Source organism: Lissotriton vulgaris, chromosome 11, assembly GCF_964263255.1.
Source record: "Lissotriton vulgaris chromosome 11, aLisVul1.2, whole genome shotgun sequence".
Taxonomy (NCBI): Eukaryota; Metazoa; Chordata; class Amphibia; order Caudata; family Salamandridae; genus Lissotriton; species Lissotriton vulgaris.
Window position 1 is genome coordinate 3,405,561 of NC_141699.1, and position 19,143 is coordinate 3,424,703.

The following is a 19,143-nucleotide window of genomic DNA, read 5'->3' on the forward strand; positions in this document are numbered from 1 at the left end:
GGATAAGTAAAGTGATCGAATAACAGGTGTAAATGTAAGAATCTCAGGAGAAATAGAAGTGAAAATTGGTCTTGAATGAAGAAATTTAAAAAATAGAAATTGACTCTTCTTACAGGCAATAAATACACTTCAGGTTTACTTATAGTTGAGTGTCCCAACACCTCTTCAAACAGACATGCTATGGTTTTGCACAATTTAAGAGCAATCAGGTGTTATAAAGGTTAGTTGCACGTCTCTGTATGTTCTCTGGGTCCAAGTTACTCTAGTATGTTCTTCGGTCATTGTTTTAAATCATGTCTAATTTTTGTTAAGGGACTGGGGCAACATGGATGAACCTGAAATGGCAGTGTGTGCATTATTGGGGTGGTGTGCAAAATCTTTAACTGGAGAGATGCTCTGCTGCCTGAACCTGCAGGATCTGTGATGTAAGGGTAATCTATGTCAGTGTAAGGCTAATCCATGTCAATGCAAGGATAATCTAGGTCAATGTAAGGGTAATCTATGGAAATTTAAGGGTAATCTATGTCAGTGTAAGGCTAATCCATGTCAATGCAAGGATAATCTAGGTCACTGTAAGGGTAATCTATGGAAATTTAAGGGTAATCTATGTCAGTGTAAGGCTAATCCATGTCAATGCAAGGATAATCTAGGTCACTGTAAGGGTAATCTATGGAAATTTAAGGGTAATCTAAGTTAGTGTAAGGGTAATCCATGTCAATGCAAGGATAATCTAGGTCACTGTAAGGGTAATCTATGGAAATTTAAGGGTAATCTATGTCAGTGTAAGGCTAATCCATGTCAATGCAAGGATAATCTAGGTCACTGTAAGGGTAATCTATGGAAATTTAAGGGTAATCTATGTCAGTGTAAGGCTAATCCATGTCAATGCAAGGATAATCTAGGTCACTGTAAGGGTAATCTATGGAAATTTAAGGGTAATCTATGTCAGTGTAAGGCTAATCCATGTCAATGCAAGGATAATCTAGGTCACTGTAAGGGTAATCTATGGAAATTTAAGGGTAATCTAAGTTAGTGTAAGGGTAATCCATGTCAATGCAAGGATAATCTAGGTCACTGTAAGGGTAATCTATGGAAATTTAAGGGTAATCTAAGTTAGTGTAAGGGTAATCCATGTCAATGCAAGGATAATCTAGGTCACTGTAAGGGTAATCTATGGAAATTTAAGGGTAATCTAAGTTAGTGTAAGGGTAATCCATGTCAATGCAAGGGTAATCTAGGTCAATGTAAGGGTAATCTATGGCAGTTTAAGGGTAATATATGTCGATGTACGGGTAATCTATGTCAATAGAAGGGTAATCTAGCTCAATGTAAGGGAAACCTATGTATTGTATTGTAATTGCTTTTATATAGTGCTTACTACCCCTGACGAGGTGTCAAAGAGCTTTTTCAGCAAGTAGCACGCTACTCAGGAAACCATAAAGGATTAGTGATGAATTAGTATAGTGAAAAACAAAAGTAATTTGAGTGGTGGATATGTTGGTCAGTTATTTGGATTGAGAAGGATAGTGGAGGGGTAGAAGAGGGAAAAAGGTTTGTATTGATATAGCTCTTGCGACCCCGGATGGGGTGTTGAAGCGCTCTTTCTCCAAGTAGCATGCTGCTTCGGAACCCATAAAGGATTAGTGGTGAATTAGCAGAGTGAAATATGAAAATAATTTGAGTAGTAGATATGTTAGTCAGTTTTTTGGCTTGAGAAAGTAGCGGAGGGATAGAAGAGGGAAGAAGGTTTGCCTTTATATAGTGCTTGCTAGCCCTGCTGAGGTGTTGAAGCCTTCGGGGAGTAGCACGCTACTCCAGAACCCATAAAGGATTAGTGTTGAATTAGTATGTGAAATATGAAATTTAATTTGAGAGGTGGACATGTTTAGTCTGTTATTTGGATTAAAAAGGATAGTGGAGGGATGTTTTGGAGCTCATAGCAGCAGGAGGAGGCTTGGGATGAGTAAAAGGGAGGTGGAGGGGGAATGGAAGGGTTTAGAAAGTCAGTGTAAGAGTGGCATCGTAAGGGTAATCTATGGCAATGCAAAGGTAATCTAGGTCAATACTTTGGTGGACCCTTAACTTGTTCCAAGTTCTAGGATTCTCCTTCAGATAGAGCTACAAAACCTTAGGAATGCAAACTGCATACCTGAACTTTATTTTGTGAAAAGCAACGCCAGGGCCCAATTCTCTCAAAAATATCCTTGAGAGTGGGCCCCCCCCCCAACCTTAATATCTTATAATTAATCATAATCACTCACTCATTGCAATACAGGAGTGGCATTAATGGCTCACAATGCACATTAGTTCACCTCTAAGCACTTGCAAATGTGGCAGACACATTTTATTGAGGCACTGATACTTAAATTGCAAGGATCACACAGTTTGGTGAAGGGGGAGCTGGCACTTCAAGCCGAGTCTCCTGGGCTATTTAGCTACAAGTCATCGCTCTTTCAAAATCCAAACTTTTCTTTTAATAGAGCCACGTTAGTGACTCTACACAAGTTGTTCCAAAAAACAAAATACATGTTGAGGAAACGCCACACCAGGGTGAGGACAACCCACTTTTGTCACGGTGGAGGATAACGAAGAAGATGTTTTAATCTTCGCTTTTGGGCATATATTTAATTCGAATTTCCATATGCTCTACACAGTAAATTGCAAAGAACGTTGTTTAAAGGCATCCTTAGATTTGGGCTTCTGTGAAGTCAGGGACACACTGTCAAACCCTGAACCCCTGCGTTGTAAATCAATCACACGGAGAGGTGTTCGGTGTGTTCTGCTGTCACTCTGACTGCAACGCGTGTTCGTCTCTCGTGGTTACCTGGTTTCTCTTTTGAGCAACTTGTATCATGAAGCAAATGTCCATGTTGAGGGGTATTTGGCTTAAGGAAATTAACTGCACTCAGCTGATGGCATATGGGTGCCCCCCTCACCATACATTACAGGCGGGCCCCTTGGGACTTTGTTACTCCACTGTCCCTGGGCACCTGAGCGTCCAATTGGATGCTCCAGGGTATGAAAGGTGAGCACAAGGTTAGAAAATGTATCCAAGCAGCAAACATTTCTGACAGATGCATGGATTCCGATTGCTTTTCACAATCTGTGACAGGAGCACGCCAGGTTAGTGAAACAGGAAACAATGCCTTCTGTTTCTTGCATTTATTCATTCATTCCAACCCCAGGTTTGCTTACAAGACGGCAGTAGCAACAAGAGAGTCATTGTGTGTTGCAAAACACGACTGGTTATGGGAAATACAGCCCAATTGTTATCACTCTTGCATCATCCGGGGCTGCCTGTAGCCTGCCAAATGTTGAGGTCACAGAGCATGGGGGGAGGAGGGTCACATTAGTGAGTAACGCCTCTCTTCATTCCAGTTAGCAGAGCCCTGCATGCAGGCTCATTTTGAATTAATTGACCCTCCTGTTTCTCCGTTTTAAAGTTCTCAATCCAGTTAATCACTCCTAATCATTAATATTTCCTGGACCAGAAATCTATTTTCCACTGGGTGTGCCTTTCTTCCCGTGACTCATGCGGCGTGACTGTGTTTATTCTTTCAGGGCCCGTCACATTTCGCAACCACAGGAAATGGCAGCGGTGCATATTGCACGTGGTCTGGGAAATTGGTTTTGACGATCTGGGGACTGCACCACAGCGGTCACGAACACAGGGGGGCGCCACAGCTGTGGTAGACATAGGGGAAACTGGTATGATCTTTTATGTTTATTATGGAGTGTGGAGCACTGTGTTAGTGCATTCCACATTCCAGTTGTGTGTGGATGTTCTTAACTCTGGCAGTTGCTGTCTGGCTGGCCAGGGGAGAGCCACACTTTCTTTGCTCAGGTTACTTTAACAAGAATAAACCTTTTATTCTTCATTTACCACTTCGATTCTTTACTGGATTTACTTACAACAGAAACCATGTGATTCACTGAATCATTTCACAGACTAAAGAACATGTCCAGGCATTCTCACCCCCTTCTTTCACTCTGTGGCTGCAGTTAGGAAAATCACCCAATGAGCGAATCCCTTCTACTTCAGGGTATGACGTCATAGAAGGAAGAACACGCCTAGGCAGTCTCACCCCCTTCTTTCACTCTGTGGCTGCAGTTAGGAAAATCACCCAATGAGCGAATCCCTTCTACTTCAGGGTATGACGTCATAGAAGGAAGAACACGCCTGGACAGTCTCACCCCCTTCTTGCACTCTGTGCCTGCAGTAAGGAAAATCACCCAATGAGCGAATCCCTTCTATTTCAGGGTATGACGTCATAGAAGAAAGAACACGCCTGGACAGTCTCACCCCCTTCTTTCACTCTGTGCCTGCAGTAAGGAAAATCACCCAATGAGCGAATCCCTTCTATTTCAGGGTATGACGTCATAGAAGGAAGAACACCCTAGACAGTCTCACCCCCTTCTTTCACTCTGTGGCTGCAGTTAGGAAAATCACCCAATGAGCGAATCCCTTCTACTTCAGGGTATGACGTCATAGAAGGAAGAACACCCTAGACAGTCTCACCCCCTTCTTTCACTCTGTGGCTGCAGTAAGGAAAATCACCCAATGAGCGAATCCCTTCTATTTCACGGTATGACGTCATAGAAGAAAGAACACCCCTAGGCAGTCTCACCCCCTTCTTTCACTCTGTGGCTGCAGTTAGGAAAATCACCCAATGAGCGAATCCCTTCTATTTCAGGGTATGACGTCATAGAAGGAAGAACACCCTAGACAGTCTCACCCCCTTCTTTCACTCTGTGGCTGCAGTAAGGAAAATCACCCAATGAGCGAATCCCTTCTATTTCACGGTATGACGTCATAGAAGAAAGAACACCCTAGACAGTCTCACCCCCTTCTTTCACTCTGTGTCTGCAGTAAGGAAAATCACCCAATGAGTGAATCCCTTCTATTTCACGGTATGACGTCATAGAAGAAAGAACACCCCTAGGCAGTCTCACCCCCTTCTTTCACTCTGTGGCTGCAGTTAGGAAAATCACCCAATGAGCGAATCCCTTCTATTTCAGGGTATGACGTCATAGAAGGAAGAACACCCTAGACAGTCTCACCCCCTTCTTTCACTCTGTGGCTGCAGTAAGGAAAATCACCCAATGAGCGAATCCCTTCTATTTCACGGTATGACGTCATAGAAGAAAGAACACCCTAGACAGTCTCACCCCCTTCTTTCACTCTGTGTCTGCAGTAAGGAAAATCACCCAATGAGCGAATCCCTTCTATTTCACGGTATGACGTCATAGAAGAAAGAACACGCCTAGGCAGTCTCATCCCCTTCTTTCACTCTGTGGCTGCAGTTAGGAAAATCACCCAATGAGCGAATCCCTTCTATTTCAGGGTATGACGTCATAGAAGGAAGAACACGCCTAGGCAGTCTCATCCCCTTCTTTCACTCTGTGGCTGCAGTTAGGAAAATCACCCAATGAGCGAATCCCTTCTATTTCAGGGTATGACGTCATAGAAGGAAGAACACGCCTGGACAGTCTCACCCCCTTCTTGCACTCTGTGCCTGCAGTAAGGAAAATCACCCAATGAGCGAATCCCTTCTATTTCACGGTATGACGTCATAGAAGGAAGAACACGCCTAGGCAGTCTCACCCCCTTCTTTCACTCTGTGGCTGCAGTAAGGAAAATCACCCAATGAGCGAATCCCTTCTATTTCAGGGTATGACGTCATAGAAGGAAGAACACGCCTAGGCAGTCTCACCCCCTTCTTTCACTCTGTGGCGGCAGTAAGGGAAATCACCCAATGAGCGAATCCCTTCTATTTCACGGTATGGCGTCATAGAAGGAAGAACGCGCCTGGACAGTCTCACCCCCTTCTTTCACTCTGTGCCTGCAGTAAGGAAAATCACCCAATGAGAGAATCCCTTCTATTTCACTGTATGACGTCATAGAAGGAAGAACACGCCTGGACAGTCTCACCCCCTTCTTTCACTCTGTGCCTGCAGTAAGGAAAATCACCCAATGAGCGAATCCCTTCTATTTCACGGTATGACGTCATAGAAGAAAGAACACGCCTAGGCAGTCTCATCCCCTTCTTTCACTCTGTGGCTGCAGTTAGGAAAATCACCCAATGAGCGAATCCCTTCTATTTCAGGGTATGACGTCATAGAAGGAAGAACACGCCTGGACAGTCTCACCCCCTTCTTGCACTCTGTGCCTGCAGTAAGGAAAATCACCCAATGAGCGAATCCCTTCTATTTCAGGGTATGACGTCATAGAAGAAAGAACACGCCTAGACAGTCTCACCCCCATCTTTCACTCTGTGCCTGCAGTAAGGAAAATCACCCAATGAGCGAATCCCTTCTATTTCACGGTATGACGTCATAGAAGAAAGGACACCCCTAGACAGTCTCACCCCCTTCTTTCACTCTGTAGCTGCAGTTAGGAAAATCACCCAATGAGCGAATCCCTTCTATTTCAGGGTATGACGTAATAGAAGGAAGAACGCGCCTGGACAGTCTCACCCCCTTCTTGCACTCTGTGCCTGCAGTAAGGAAAATCACCCAATGAGCGAATCCCTTCTATTTCAGGGTATGACGTCATAGAAGGAAGAACACGCCTGGACAGTCTCACCCCCTTCTTGCACTCTGTGCCTGCAGTAAGGAAAATCACCCAATGAGCGAATCCCTTCTATTTCAGGGTATGACGTCATAGAAGGAAGAACACGCCTGGACAGTCTCACCCCCTTCTTGCACTCTGTGCCTGCAGTAAGGAAAATCACCCAATGAGCGAATCCCTTCTATTTCAGGGTATGACGTCATAGAAGAAAGAACACGCCTAGGCAGTCTCACCCCCTTCTTTCACTCTGTGGCTGCAGTAAGGAAAATCACCCAATGAGCGAATCCCTTCTATTTCAGGGTATGACGTCATAGAAGGAAGAACACGCCTGGACAGTCTCACCCCCTTCTTGCACTCTGTGCCTGCAGTAAGGAAAATCACCCAATGAGCGAATCCCTTCTATTTCAGGGTATGACGTCATAGAAGAAAGAACACGCCTGGACAGTCTCACCCCCTTCTTTCACTCTGTGCCTGCAGTAAGGAAAATCACCCAATGAGCGAATCCCTTCTATTTCAGGGTATGACGTCATAGAAGAAAGAACACGCCTAGGCAGTCTCACCCCCTTCTTTCACTCTGTGGCTGCAGTAAGGAAAATCACCCAATGAGCGAATCCCTTCTATTTCAGGGTATGACGTCATAGAAGGAAGAACACGCCTAGGCAGTCTCACCCCCTTCTTTCACTCTGTGGCTGCAGTAAGGAAAATCACCCAATGAGCGAATCCCTTCTATTTCAGGGTATGACGTCATAGAAGGAAGAACACGCCTGGACAGTCTCACCCCCTTCTTGCACTCTGTGCCTGCAGTAAGGAAAATCACCCAATGAGCGAATCCCTTCTATTTCAGGGTATGACGTCATAGAAGGAAGAACACGCCTAGGCAGTCTCACCCCCTTCTTTCACTCTGTGGCTGCAGTAAGGAAAATCACCCAATGAGCGAATCCCTTCTATTTCAGGGTATGACGTCATAGAAGGAAGAACACGCCTAGGCAGTCTCACCCCCTTCTTTCACTCTGTGGCTGCAGTAAGGAAAATCACCCAATGAGCGAATCCCTTCTATTTCAGGGTATGACGTCATAGAAGGAAGAACACGCCTGGACAGTCTCACCCCCTTCTTGCACTCTGTGCCTGCAGTAAGGAAAATCACCCAATGAGCGAATCCCTTCTATTTCAGGGTATGACGTCATAGAAGGAAGAACACGCCTAGGCAGTCTCACCCCCTTCTTTCACTCTGTGGCTGCAGTAAGGAAAATCACCCAATGAGCGAATCCCTTCTATTTCAGGGTATGACGTCATAGAAGGAAGAACGCGCCTGGACAGTCTCACCCCCTTCTTGCACTCTGTGGCTGCAGTAAGGAAAATCACCCAATGAGCGAATCCCTTCTATTTCAGGGTATGACGTCATAGAAGGAAGAACGCGCCTGGACAGTCTCACCCCCTTCTTGCACTCTGTGCCTGCAGTAAGGAAAATCACCCAATGAGCGAATCCCTTCTATTTCACGGTATGGCGTCATAGAAGGAAGAACGCGCCTGGACAGTCTCACCCCCTTCTTGCACTCTGTGCCTGCAGTAAGGAAAATCACCCAATGAGCGAATCCCTTCTATTTCAGGGTATGACGTCATAGAAGGAAGAACACGCCTGGACAGTCTCACCCCCTTCTTGCACTCTGTGCCTGCAGTAAGGAAAATCACCCAATGAGCGAATCCCTTCTATTTCACGGTATGACGTCATAGAAGAAAGAACACGCCTAGGCAGTCTCACCCCCTTCTTTCACTCTGTGGCTGCAGTAAGGAAAATCACCCAATGAGCGAATCCCTTCTATTTCAGGGTATGACGTCATAGAAGGAAGAACACGCCTGGACAGTCTCACCCCCTTCTTGCACTCTGTGCCTGCAGTAAGGAAAATCACCCAATGAGCGAATCCCTTCTATTTCAGGGTATGACGTCATAGAAGGAAGAACACGCCTAGGCAGTCTCACCCCCTTCTTTCACTCTGTGGCAGCAGTAAGGAAAATCACCCAATGAGCGAATCCCTTCTATTTCAGGGTATGACGTCATAGAAGGAAGAACACGCCTAGGCAGTCTCACCCCCTTCTTTCACTCTGTGGCAGCAGTAAGGAAAATCACCCAATGAGCGAATCCCTTCTATTTCACGGTATGACGTCATAGAAGAAAGAACACGCCTAGGCAGTCTCACCCCCTTCTTTCACTCTGAGGCTTTAGTAAGGAAAATCACCCAATGAGCGAATCCCTGCTATTTCAAGGTATGACGTCATAGAAGGAAGAACACGCCTGGACAGTCTCACCCCCTTCTTGCAGTCTGTGCCTGCAGTAAGGAAAATCACCCAATGAGCGAATCCCTTCTATTTCACGGTATGACGTCATAGAAGAAAGAACACGCCTAGGCAGTCTCACCCCCTTCTTTCACTCTGTGGCTGCAGTAAGGAAAATCACCCAATGAGCGAATCCCTTCTATTTCAGGGCATGACGTCATAGAAGGAAGAACACGCCCAGACATTCTCACCCATGGTATTTCACATAATCACCTCCTGGATCAAGTGGCTTTCCCAGATGTTCGCACCATATGTTACACTTTCATTTCATTGAATGAAGAACTTTGCTACATCGAACAAGGTATCATTGAAAAATAAAATCAAAGGATTCAGAGTGAAACACTCAATGTCACAAAAATAAAATAATTAGAAAATCATATTTAATAAAGACCCTGTGAACAAAGATGAATATAAAAGATGTTTAAGCTCTATAGTAACAGAAGACATTTACTTTGAGAAGTTTACTGTTTAAATATTTGTCCATGTGCTCAATGTAACAAGTGAGCACACTGAGTGGAAGAAGGTAACGGCCTGACAAAGTGATCAAACCAAATTACAGAGACAAACTATCAACAATAGTTCCAGAGTACAGCAATGTTTGTACAGAAGTGTCTGTAAATCCTATGTCATTTAATTCACTGTACTCATTGAAATAGTGTATATAATTGTCATAGCGGCAGTGTACTTTGAAAATGCTCGAGCAAAGTGTCTCCGCTTCCAGGCGAGGTAATCCATAGTACATAATCTTTCTGAAGCATTAAATGTTTCGGGCCACGATGCACACTTTGCTTGTATTTACTCTTCGCCTTTTTATGTGCACCTTATAGTGCTAATGGGGACAGCCAAGCACTTAGGTTTCAGACACGTCTCTACTAAAAGCACCTCATAACGTTGGTCCCAATGACGAATATACAGAAGTTTGCCAATATATTAGTCAATCTGCAATAGATCTTGAAAATGTGAAGGCAGAGGGCAAACATGTCAATGACGAACAAAGGTTAAAGAAGATGGTCTTAACATGTGTATGTCTTATTCACAACCCATATTCGAATTTTGCCAAAGACAACTGAAAACCCACAAGTAGACTTTCCCCCTAATTTGTCATGCACATAGAGGTTAAAATGTTTGTCTGTGTGCATCTGTGATTTAAGTCAGTTCGGTGGTTTTGGAAATATTCACCTTAGAAAGTTGCCACTGTAGATGCCATGTTGAACTTGAACATGTATGCAGCGCATTATTTGTCAAAAGTACCGCTTTATGAATCCTAAAATCAGAAATATGGCCATTTTCACCCACCCTTTTAACTTGAGAAATATTAAACCATTGCCTCATTTGGAATTGAAAATAAAGGGTGGCTGCCCAGCTTGGCAAAGAGACTTATACAGAACTATTGACCGGAGTAGCCCTTACTCACCCACTTCCTGGCATTTAACGGTGAATGAGAAAGGGTTAAAACAACGAGCTTCCGTCTTTCACTTTTATTATTCCAGGGACTGCGGAGCCCATCTCAGGGGCAGGAGTCCACCAGTCCACGCTTCCTGCACAAAAACAATCCTCCTTACACCGCAGGAGCCTTTGCATTGTGATGCAACGGGGCCTGCATGGACGCTAGGCAGGCAAAACGGCGCCAGCGCAAGGGGCCAAGACAGGAAGGGGCCACATTCTTTTAAATACAGCGCATTCTTCTCCTCTCCCTGTCGCGGAGTACAGCAGGATGCATGGCACTGCATGAACTTTCTTATAAATATGCCCCTGTGTGTCTCCCAAGCGGTTGGGGCACACTGATGACACCTCAAGACCAGAGCAGCAGTTGTCAACTATCCTGGTCCTTTGTCACCCGTAGAAACAACAGGTAAATCAGGGCAGCTGCCCGCTATGCCAGCTTCTCAGCATGCACAAGAACAAATCAAGCTTCTCTGAGGTCCCACCCTTCAGGATAAAATAAGCACCAACAGGGACCGGCCCTCCCACACTGGACTGACAAAAAGCTGGGTTCAGGCCTTCCCGCCACCACAAAGTAAAAGGAAATGGGGAAAAAAAACAACATTCAAGTGTTTCGCCAAACGCCAGTAGACGCACAGCCTTTTCTCTACATGCATTCGGTGAATGGCCGTCCACATAATGAAACTGGCTCTGCAAGTAATGTGGTACTATTAAGGGGTATGAGGAAAAACACTGCCAGGGGCTGTAATTGCAATAACCTTTATTAGAACACGGGAATGTTGATAGCTCCATTGAAAACAATGGAGTGCTCTGGGCTTATAATGGCTGGTATAAGCCCGGAGCTCCAACATTCCAATGTTTCTTTGTTCACAGCTCTGGCTGTGAACAAAGGCTTCAGGGAGCCCGAGGGGATTTCAATCCCCTCGCGCTCCCTGAAGTGTTTTTTTTTTTTTGTTAGAACATTCTGCCCTCTAGAGGCAGAATGTGCTAATAGCCTTATAGCCCTTTGTAGCTGGGCTATACCAGCTATTAAAGTCCCTCTCCCTTGTTAAAGTCCCTCGCCTTCGGCTCGGGCCTTTAACGCTGGAGAGGGCCTTTAATAGCCGGTATAGCCCGCTACGGTGGGCTATAAGGCTATATTAGAACATTGGAATGTTGGAAGCTCCATTGAAAACAATGGAGTGGTCTGGGCTTATAATGGCTGGTAGAAGCCTGGAGCTCCAACATTCCAATGTTTGTTTGTTCACAGCTCTCGCTGTGAACAAAGGCTTCAGGGAGCCTGAGGGGATTTCAATCCCCTTGCATCCCTGAGGGCAGAATGTTAGAATAGCCTTATAACCGTTCGTAGCAGGGCTATACCGGCAATTAAAGTCCCGCTGCGTTGTTAAAGTCCCTCGCCTTCGGCTCGGGCCTTTAACGCTGCAGCGGGCCTTTAATGGCCAGTATAGCCCGCTACAGCGGGCTATAATGCTATAATATATATAAATCTTGGCATTTTGTAGCATTCCACAGTATCCTCTACCGGCCACTCTAGGGCAGTAGGCAACTAGGGAGACAAGCAGTAGGCGCAGTCAATGGTGGAGCACAGATGATATCTAAGTTTGCGTCACCATCTTCGACGAAACCACTGAGGCCACAAAAGTGCTGCTTCCCATCTCTGTCCACTAATAGTGGAAAACAAGTCCTGCTTCTAAATCCCCCTCGCAGAGAAGCTAGATGTTGAAAGTGTCACTACTGCCTTCCAGTTACAATTAGGACTAAGTCCCTCAGGAAAAGTTGGGAGGACTGAGGTGTGGTATTTACCACATGTAGCTAACACCACTGCCCAGGGATAGGTATTTAGCACCTGTGGTAAATATCTCCTAGACCAAGTTTTCAATGTAAAAATGAAGTATAACATGCAGAGTCATTTCTTAGCCCAACAAATACTGTATTTATGAAAAACGTTTATCGTGAACTTTTCCTCCAAAACAATTTCAACAGGTTTGAAGTGCTGTAAACTCTGTGGGGAAAACTGGGCGGGTGTGATAACTACCAGTGGGGTGTGATAATCATTACACAATTGGTAATTACGATTCTTGGGGGCGATCGGAATTTAGCATTTAACTTGTATAAAGGGACAAGAACTGCAGCGATATAATCTCTTTCTCCCACTCTTGGTGTGTTTGTGTGTGTACTTATTGTCACCTAGAAACACATTTAAAGTGCAGTTATGTTTAGAATTTTTTTTAAAAAAACATAGCAAATTGTAAGTTCTGGTTAGAAGCATTAATCCAAAACTCGCATAACAACCTGTAAACCATACTTGACACACAAATGTAATTCTCGTGAAGTCGCCGTTAATGAAATCGATGCCATTATAAATCATCTCACAGATGTTACATGTCGTATTGTTCTTACCAGTTTGACACAGACGACTATGAATGCAGTCTTAGTATGTGGTTTGCTGATGTGTTGTGGATTAGATAAATTTTGCTTTTAGATGGTGTTCTTTGTTGGCATAAATATTGTGAAGTCAAAAGCATTGCAGCTGGGGTGTGCTACGGTTTGCATGACTGTTGCGTTGAGTTATGGACTGTGCTCCTAACTATAACTTGCTAACTTCAGTGGTTTTTCAGTTTTAGTTTGTAACCATAACTGCACTTTAACAAAGTTTTTTCAGGTGGATTTCTTAGCTTTTCACTGTTTTCGACACTATTGACTGCATCAATGTAACCCCAAATAAATGCTCTTTCCAAGTACAGTCTTGTGTTTACGCCCAGCGACTCCGGCGGCAGAGAAAACTGGCCACATGGACTAGTGGTAAGAAAGCACTTCAACTCTCCAGTTATGGAGATCTACACAGCCAGAACGACCCCGTTAATGCAGTGCTCATGACCTTACAAATTACATCACATATGACATCATTGGCGCTGTTAAGGGCACTCAATGGTTGTAATAGCACTTAGAGTGACCAGATGCTTCTCAGAGTTTATAAGAGAAGATAAGGCTGTATATCACTGCGTCAGTCCTCCTGGTTTGCTTCACGCCTGCCTACCATGAAAGTTATCTCTGTATTTGATGTGATTAAGTGCAGCCTGCTGTCTTTCACCATAATCGTTTATAGGAGGCAGTCGGCCTAGTTGCCTGCCTCAGCTCTTACATATCCAGCTGCCATGTAAAGCCGTGGATCATCGCCATACGACTGTCATCCAGACGACTACTTGTAATAAAATAAAAACAAAGGGCGGGCGACATTGATGGCCCACTAGGGACCATACCGCCTGCAGGTCCATGCTCCAGCCTACAATCCCAGATCTTTCCTAAGTATTACCAGTCTCAGTTTATGTTTTCTGTCCTTGTCACCATCCATCTGTCTAGCTGGCAGCATCCCATGCACTTCCATTGCAAAGACTGAAGACAGACCTGGCACAGTAGCCAGTGCGCGCGGACCTTTCCTCGCGCCTAGCCGGTCATCCTAGATTTTCAGAATGGAAGATTTGTCACCATATCCAGGCTGAACCCCAGCCAAAGAGGATGAGGAATGCTAATGACAGCCATTGGGTTTAGACAATAACAAAACAAAAAAAACACAGATTCAAGGATTGTTGCTACTCTGAGGGCCATGGAAAAGGGTGAAAGTGTCTAAATCCAATTATGTCGGGTAAAGACCACTTTAGCGGTCTCACCTGTATCATGTGAATATAAAAATATATACATTGAAAAATGTATACATAAGTAAATGGGCTATGGTTCGTCTTAATGGAGACGGAACCCAGCCCTTTGACAATAAAGATTGGACGACTTGGAAAATGGATCGGCCTAGAAGATCGACATGTGCAATGAATACCTATCTTGGTGCTTGGCCAACAGATGAAGATATAGGTTTACATTTGCTAAGATTTGACAATTCCTCCTCAGATGGAAATTCCAGAGGCATTGCAGGCAAATTTAATTTTTTGATTAATTCATGATATCAGTCCTTGCCAAAAGCCCAATATTTTGATAGACCAACTTTTTTATTCATAAATGCTAAGGTGTTTTGTGGTGCCTCGGTTCTATAAATACTATAGTTCAAGCGGGCATCGCTTGACGGACAAACGTGCAGGTCCAAGTATCCTCGGAAACCGAAGTGTCGCAGTGCGCAGTGAAGTCGATTTGTAAATAGAGAATCCAACTCACCTCCAGCAGCTTGGTGTCCGGGGCATAGCACTCACTCCAGTGATCGATAAACACGAAATCCAGGGTGTTCACCTGATGGTCCACCTTCAGACGAGGGAGGATCTCCTGCGACGAGCCTTGGAGAATCTTAACCTGTGAAAAGTGAAGATTCAGTTATCAATCAGGTACAGTATGTCCAAGCTACCCCCTTTTTGCCACTTGACCCATCTACCACTCCCCACACTGGCAGCTGCCTGTCCTCCACACCCTTCAGAGAGATGGCCTACAAGAAGTGGGAGAGAGCTCCTGGCAGGCTGCTGCCTCTGAATGACCAGTAGGGCTGGAGTCGTGTCAGTCACATTTCATGTCGTCTTGGTCATGGTTCGCAGTAATGCACATACCTTGTCCTGCATACCAGCGAAGTCGATCATCTGTTGGGCAATGGCGGCGTTGGCCGGAGAGCTCTCAATGGTTAGAAACCGGGCGCCCGGCTTGAGGATCCGCGATATCCTGATGGCTGAATACCCGCAGTAGGTGCCCAGCTCCAGGCAGGTGGAGGGGTTCGCCTCCGTCACAACCTTCTCCACAATGGGACCTGAAAGACAATGGTGGCAAATAAGGCCTTGTGCCCACCGCTGCCCAACGCCTCTGACTCATAGAGTTTGTTACCAGCCTGGCAGGCTTCTAGTAAAGCACAGAGGCTTTTACGTATTGTACTGTAATTGCATTTATATAGAGCTCACTACACATCTCCTTAGACTCAGAATGGGTAAAAACTTTTGATACAACAGGCCCGAGTTCAGTTATTGATACAGGAATGATTATAACTCCCCTTCACTTACCTCAGAGAGATTCCCTGTGGTGGGGGTCACGGGGGGTCTGATCAATTTAACCCACAGTGCCACAGAGAAAATCTTAAAACGCCACTTAATATGTGTGTGTATGGGGGGGGGGAGAGATTTAGTTTTGGAGCTACCAGTGGTGGGGCGACCTCTTCATGTCCTGCAAAGTGTTTGTCTGGACCGGTGCAAGGATGCTCACCGCCCTGGCGAAAGATGTTTTCATAGCCTCCCTCCGGGCAGTAAGATTAGATCTGCCCCTTGTTGGTGCAGTCTTCTGCCCCAGGCTGTTGGACTCTGGGCATTTTCCTAGATCTGCCATCTTTGAGTGTGAAGTGTTAAATAATAACTCGGGGAGGGGTCCAGTTCTGGGAATGGGTTTAAGATACTTGTCAGGCTATATCGTTTGTTTTTCTAATTGGGTGCACTGGGGTTTCTTGGTCAGGTATCTCTGCAGATCTGTTTACAGCATCAGTGCTAGAAGGACCAAAACCTAAAGACAGGGCACATTTCATGTTGTCGTCTGTATCGATCATGTCCGCCATTGCTTGCTCTGTTTTGCGTTGCTTCCCAAGTCACCATTCTTGCATGCAAACAGAATGAGGAATGGCTTCCATGATGCAATCATGTCGGTGTCGCCGCCTCATTCAATATAAAAAAAGAATCATAAATAAAAATACACGCATCTCTACATACATAAAGGAGATCGGCCCTCGGCAGGCATTGGTCTGTTCAACTCTCATTCATATGACAGCACGGGTAATGATTCAACCCACATGTGTATGTCGCTACAGTGCCTATAGACCTAACACGTTGCACTAGCAGAGGTCCCCTGCATCCGTAGAAGCAGAACAGGAGGAAGGGCCTTCTCCTACATCGCAGCCAAGACCTGGAACAAGCTCCCAGTCAGCATGAGACGCTCCCCGAACCTACACGCCTCAAGGAAGGACCTCAAGACCTTGCTCTTTGACTGAGCCGGAGCTGCCCCATCCCCCCCCCCCCCCCAGCGCCTTGAGACCCTCACAGGTGAGTAGCACGCTCTATAAGCCCCCTGATTGATTGGTTGAACACGTCAATCACAGTTCAAGTCCCAGCATCGCACGCCACCTCTAACCACAACCAACGCAACAAGATTCACACTCATTGAAAAGCTTCCCTGGTAACATTATGAAACACAATCACATCTCATTGCACCTACCACCCTAAGTTCAACCAACATCAATACCCCAGGTCTTGCACCCAGTACCCCACTGAATCCCACAGTGCATTAACAACCTCTCCCCAAATGGATGTATGTATGGAAGCAGAAAACGTTGCATATGAAGCGGGGGATGCCCAAGGAAATCCCACAAAATATGGAATCTTTGAAGGACACACATGGGATTGGCAGGGGAAGAAATGTGAGGCGGGAGGAAGAGGAAGGGAATTAAAGCTAAGAAAAAGTCCGAATGCATGAAAAGGGTAAAAGACCAAAGGATCCAAACGCACAATAAAAAAAGAACAAATTGCCTGCGATACTCTTATGTTGAGTTATTATATGAAAAGTAATACAAACATCAACAAAATAAAACTTTGGAGCTCAAATTAAAAAGCAAAGCCACCTGCACCATGGTACTCCGAAGAACTGCAACACAACCGCAGTTCAATCAGCAGGCATGAGAACAGAAATGCTACAATTCCAACTTACACAGTTGAGAGATTTACTCTCGGCTGGCTGGAAACTCAGAAAGACAATGTAATAAATAGAAGTCATATCAGAACCATCCAGCAGAGGCAATTGTTGGGTGCGGCAGCCCCCTCGGCGACCCATCCATACTTCAATCATCTGAAAAATGTAGTGCTTCAAGGACAACAACATCAACATGAGAAACTACATTGAAGACTCAAGACTACCAACATACACCCATGCAAACGCTCAACACCCAAATATGAAAACATCCACGCCCCTCTGATAGAATTCACTTTTCGATACCCTATTTGCCCATTGATGATGTGTGAGTTAGCATCATATGGCTAACTGATGAAGTTCGTATATGCACCTATGCTGAATTATTTTACTTGCTCCTTACTTATATTATAATGTACGTGTGACCATATTACTTTCTTAGCTTAGCCTGTGTGCCACCATTTTGTGTATTCCTCTGTGCCTGCGGGCCCTGCTCGCTCATATGCCCCTCCCGCAGGAATACAGAAATTCACTAAGACAGCAGTTTTCGTTCCTCGGCTCACTGTGGCCGAAACTAACAAGTCTCTTTATCAGTAATGTTCTCATGCCCAGATACGCCGAAGCCTAGCTACATGGCCTTGAGTAGAGATAATGATGTATCCCTTGCAGGTGCAGATGCCTGCTGTATGAGAGCATTGTCCACTGGTCCGAGGCTCGGTAACTTTCCACAAGGGGCGTACCCCTTTTTACTGTATTGCATTATAATGTATTGCTGTGATGCAGAGAGTCAGTCCTCTCGTTCACACTCCTAGGAGTGAGGTCGGACAGGGCCCTCTCATATGAGTGTTGTTTGGCCTAATAAAGACTTTTGTTTATTCTTCTCCACTGTCCGGCTGACTTCCTATATAGTGACTATAGGTGAGTGCGGTAAGTCACTCGGGTGGATTTGAGCCACGCTTATCAGATGGCGCCCGAATAGGGACCCCGCGATAAGGATCTTTCTCACCCGTAAGTGGGTAGCAGAAGACCGGGGACCCGCTGGTCGGCACGGTGGGCCCGGGTACCCATCTGATGCCGAGCTTGGTTCTCGCAGCGCTGCCCCACCCTGCTGATCGGGAGAGGTCCCGGTTCGGATCTTACGCCGGGGTCCAGAAGGCGGAACTTGAAGCTGACCCTGTTGGTCCTGGCAGCCGGAGGTGGAGAACGGTAGAGGTCGGTGCCGCCTACGGAAGGTGAGTGATCCACCTGTGATTGTTTCAGGAACAGGAGTGTTCCGGGAGACTAGGGTGTCTCCAGTGGTTTGAGGAGCCGGTGTGCTCCTGGGGCTAGTGTGCTCCGGGGAACTCAGAGTACGAGAAGGTGCTCTGACAGACTTGCCGAGGTTGGGGAAATATCTAGATGTATTGTTTGTAGTGATCCGACCGGGTGGTACTGTGGTGAAGGCGTGGCTCATTGCGGGTGGACTCCGGTGCTTGCCCTGAACTCCTAGAGTGGCGGTTCAGTGGAGGTGAGTCCTGGGTCTCCCGTGGTAAAGTGCGCAGTGATCCGTAGTGCCGCACGGGGAGCGGATTCGTTTCCCCATCCTCAGAACAGTTAGTGTACTGTTCGGTCTGCGGTAGAGTCCAGGTTCCCCAGGACTTGGTCGACGGGCCTTGTCCCATTTGGTAACACGTGTTTGGACGTATTGTATATGTGCGTGTGTGGTTTCCTAATGTATGTCTATATGTGTGTATGAACGAGCTCGAGCTAGCGACTGAAGGTAACGTAGCCTGTGGTGAAGTGTTTCTTTCACACTGAAGTAGAGATGCCGTGTTTTAGTAAGTTACGATGCTTTGGATGTTGTTGTCGACCCTCAGATACTAGACTGGCCGAGAGCCAACCTGCACCCCCTGAAGGCACTCCAAGCTTTGATATGTATGTCAAGCAAGGATTGGTCCCGATTTTGTTTGGTACTTTGTGGCACCGGTACACTGCCGATAATGTGGATTTACAATGGCCTTTGACGGGTTCTTTCGATGAAGCTAAATTGGATTATTTGCAAGACAAATTGTTTGCTAGGCGTAGCCGTCAGAGTATGTTTGATTCTTTGCGGGTGTGGCAGAAAGAGGCCAGTAAACGCAAGCTGAGAGACGAGAAAGAGGCTTATAAAAAGT

At 45.7% G+C, this 19,143-nt stretch overlaps 1 protein-coding gene across 2 annotated transcripts in view; it reads right to left on the bottom strand.

Annotated features, from left to right (window-relative positions):
* Positions 1-19,143, bottom strand: part of LOC147678868 (catechol O-methyltransferase-like) — a 185,616-nt gene that overhangs the window by 5,559 nt on the left and 160,914 nt on the right. For both annotated transcript variants that reach the window (XM_086942626.1, XM_086942625.1), the window contains 2 exons: positions 14,887-15,080; positions 14,507-14,638 (listed from right to left, as the gene is read on the bottom strand). In XM_086942626.1, the coding sequence (XP_086798752.1) occupies positions 14,507-14,638; positions 14,887-15,080 (326 nt within the window). The remainder of the gene's footprint in view (positions 1-14,506; positions 14,639-14,886; positions 15,081-19,143) is intronic.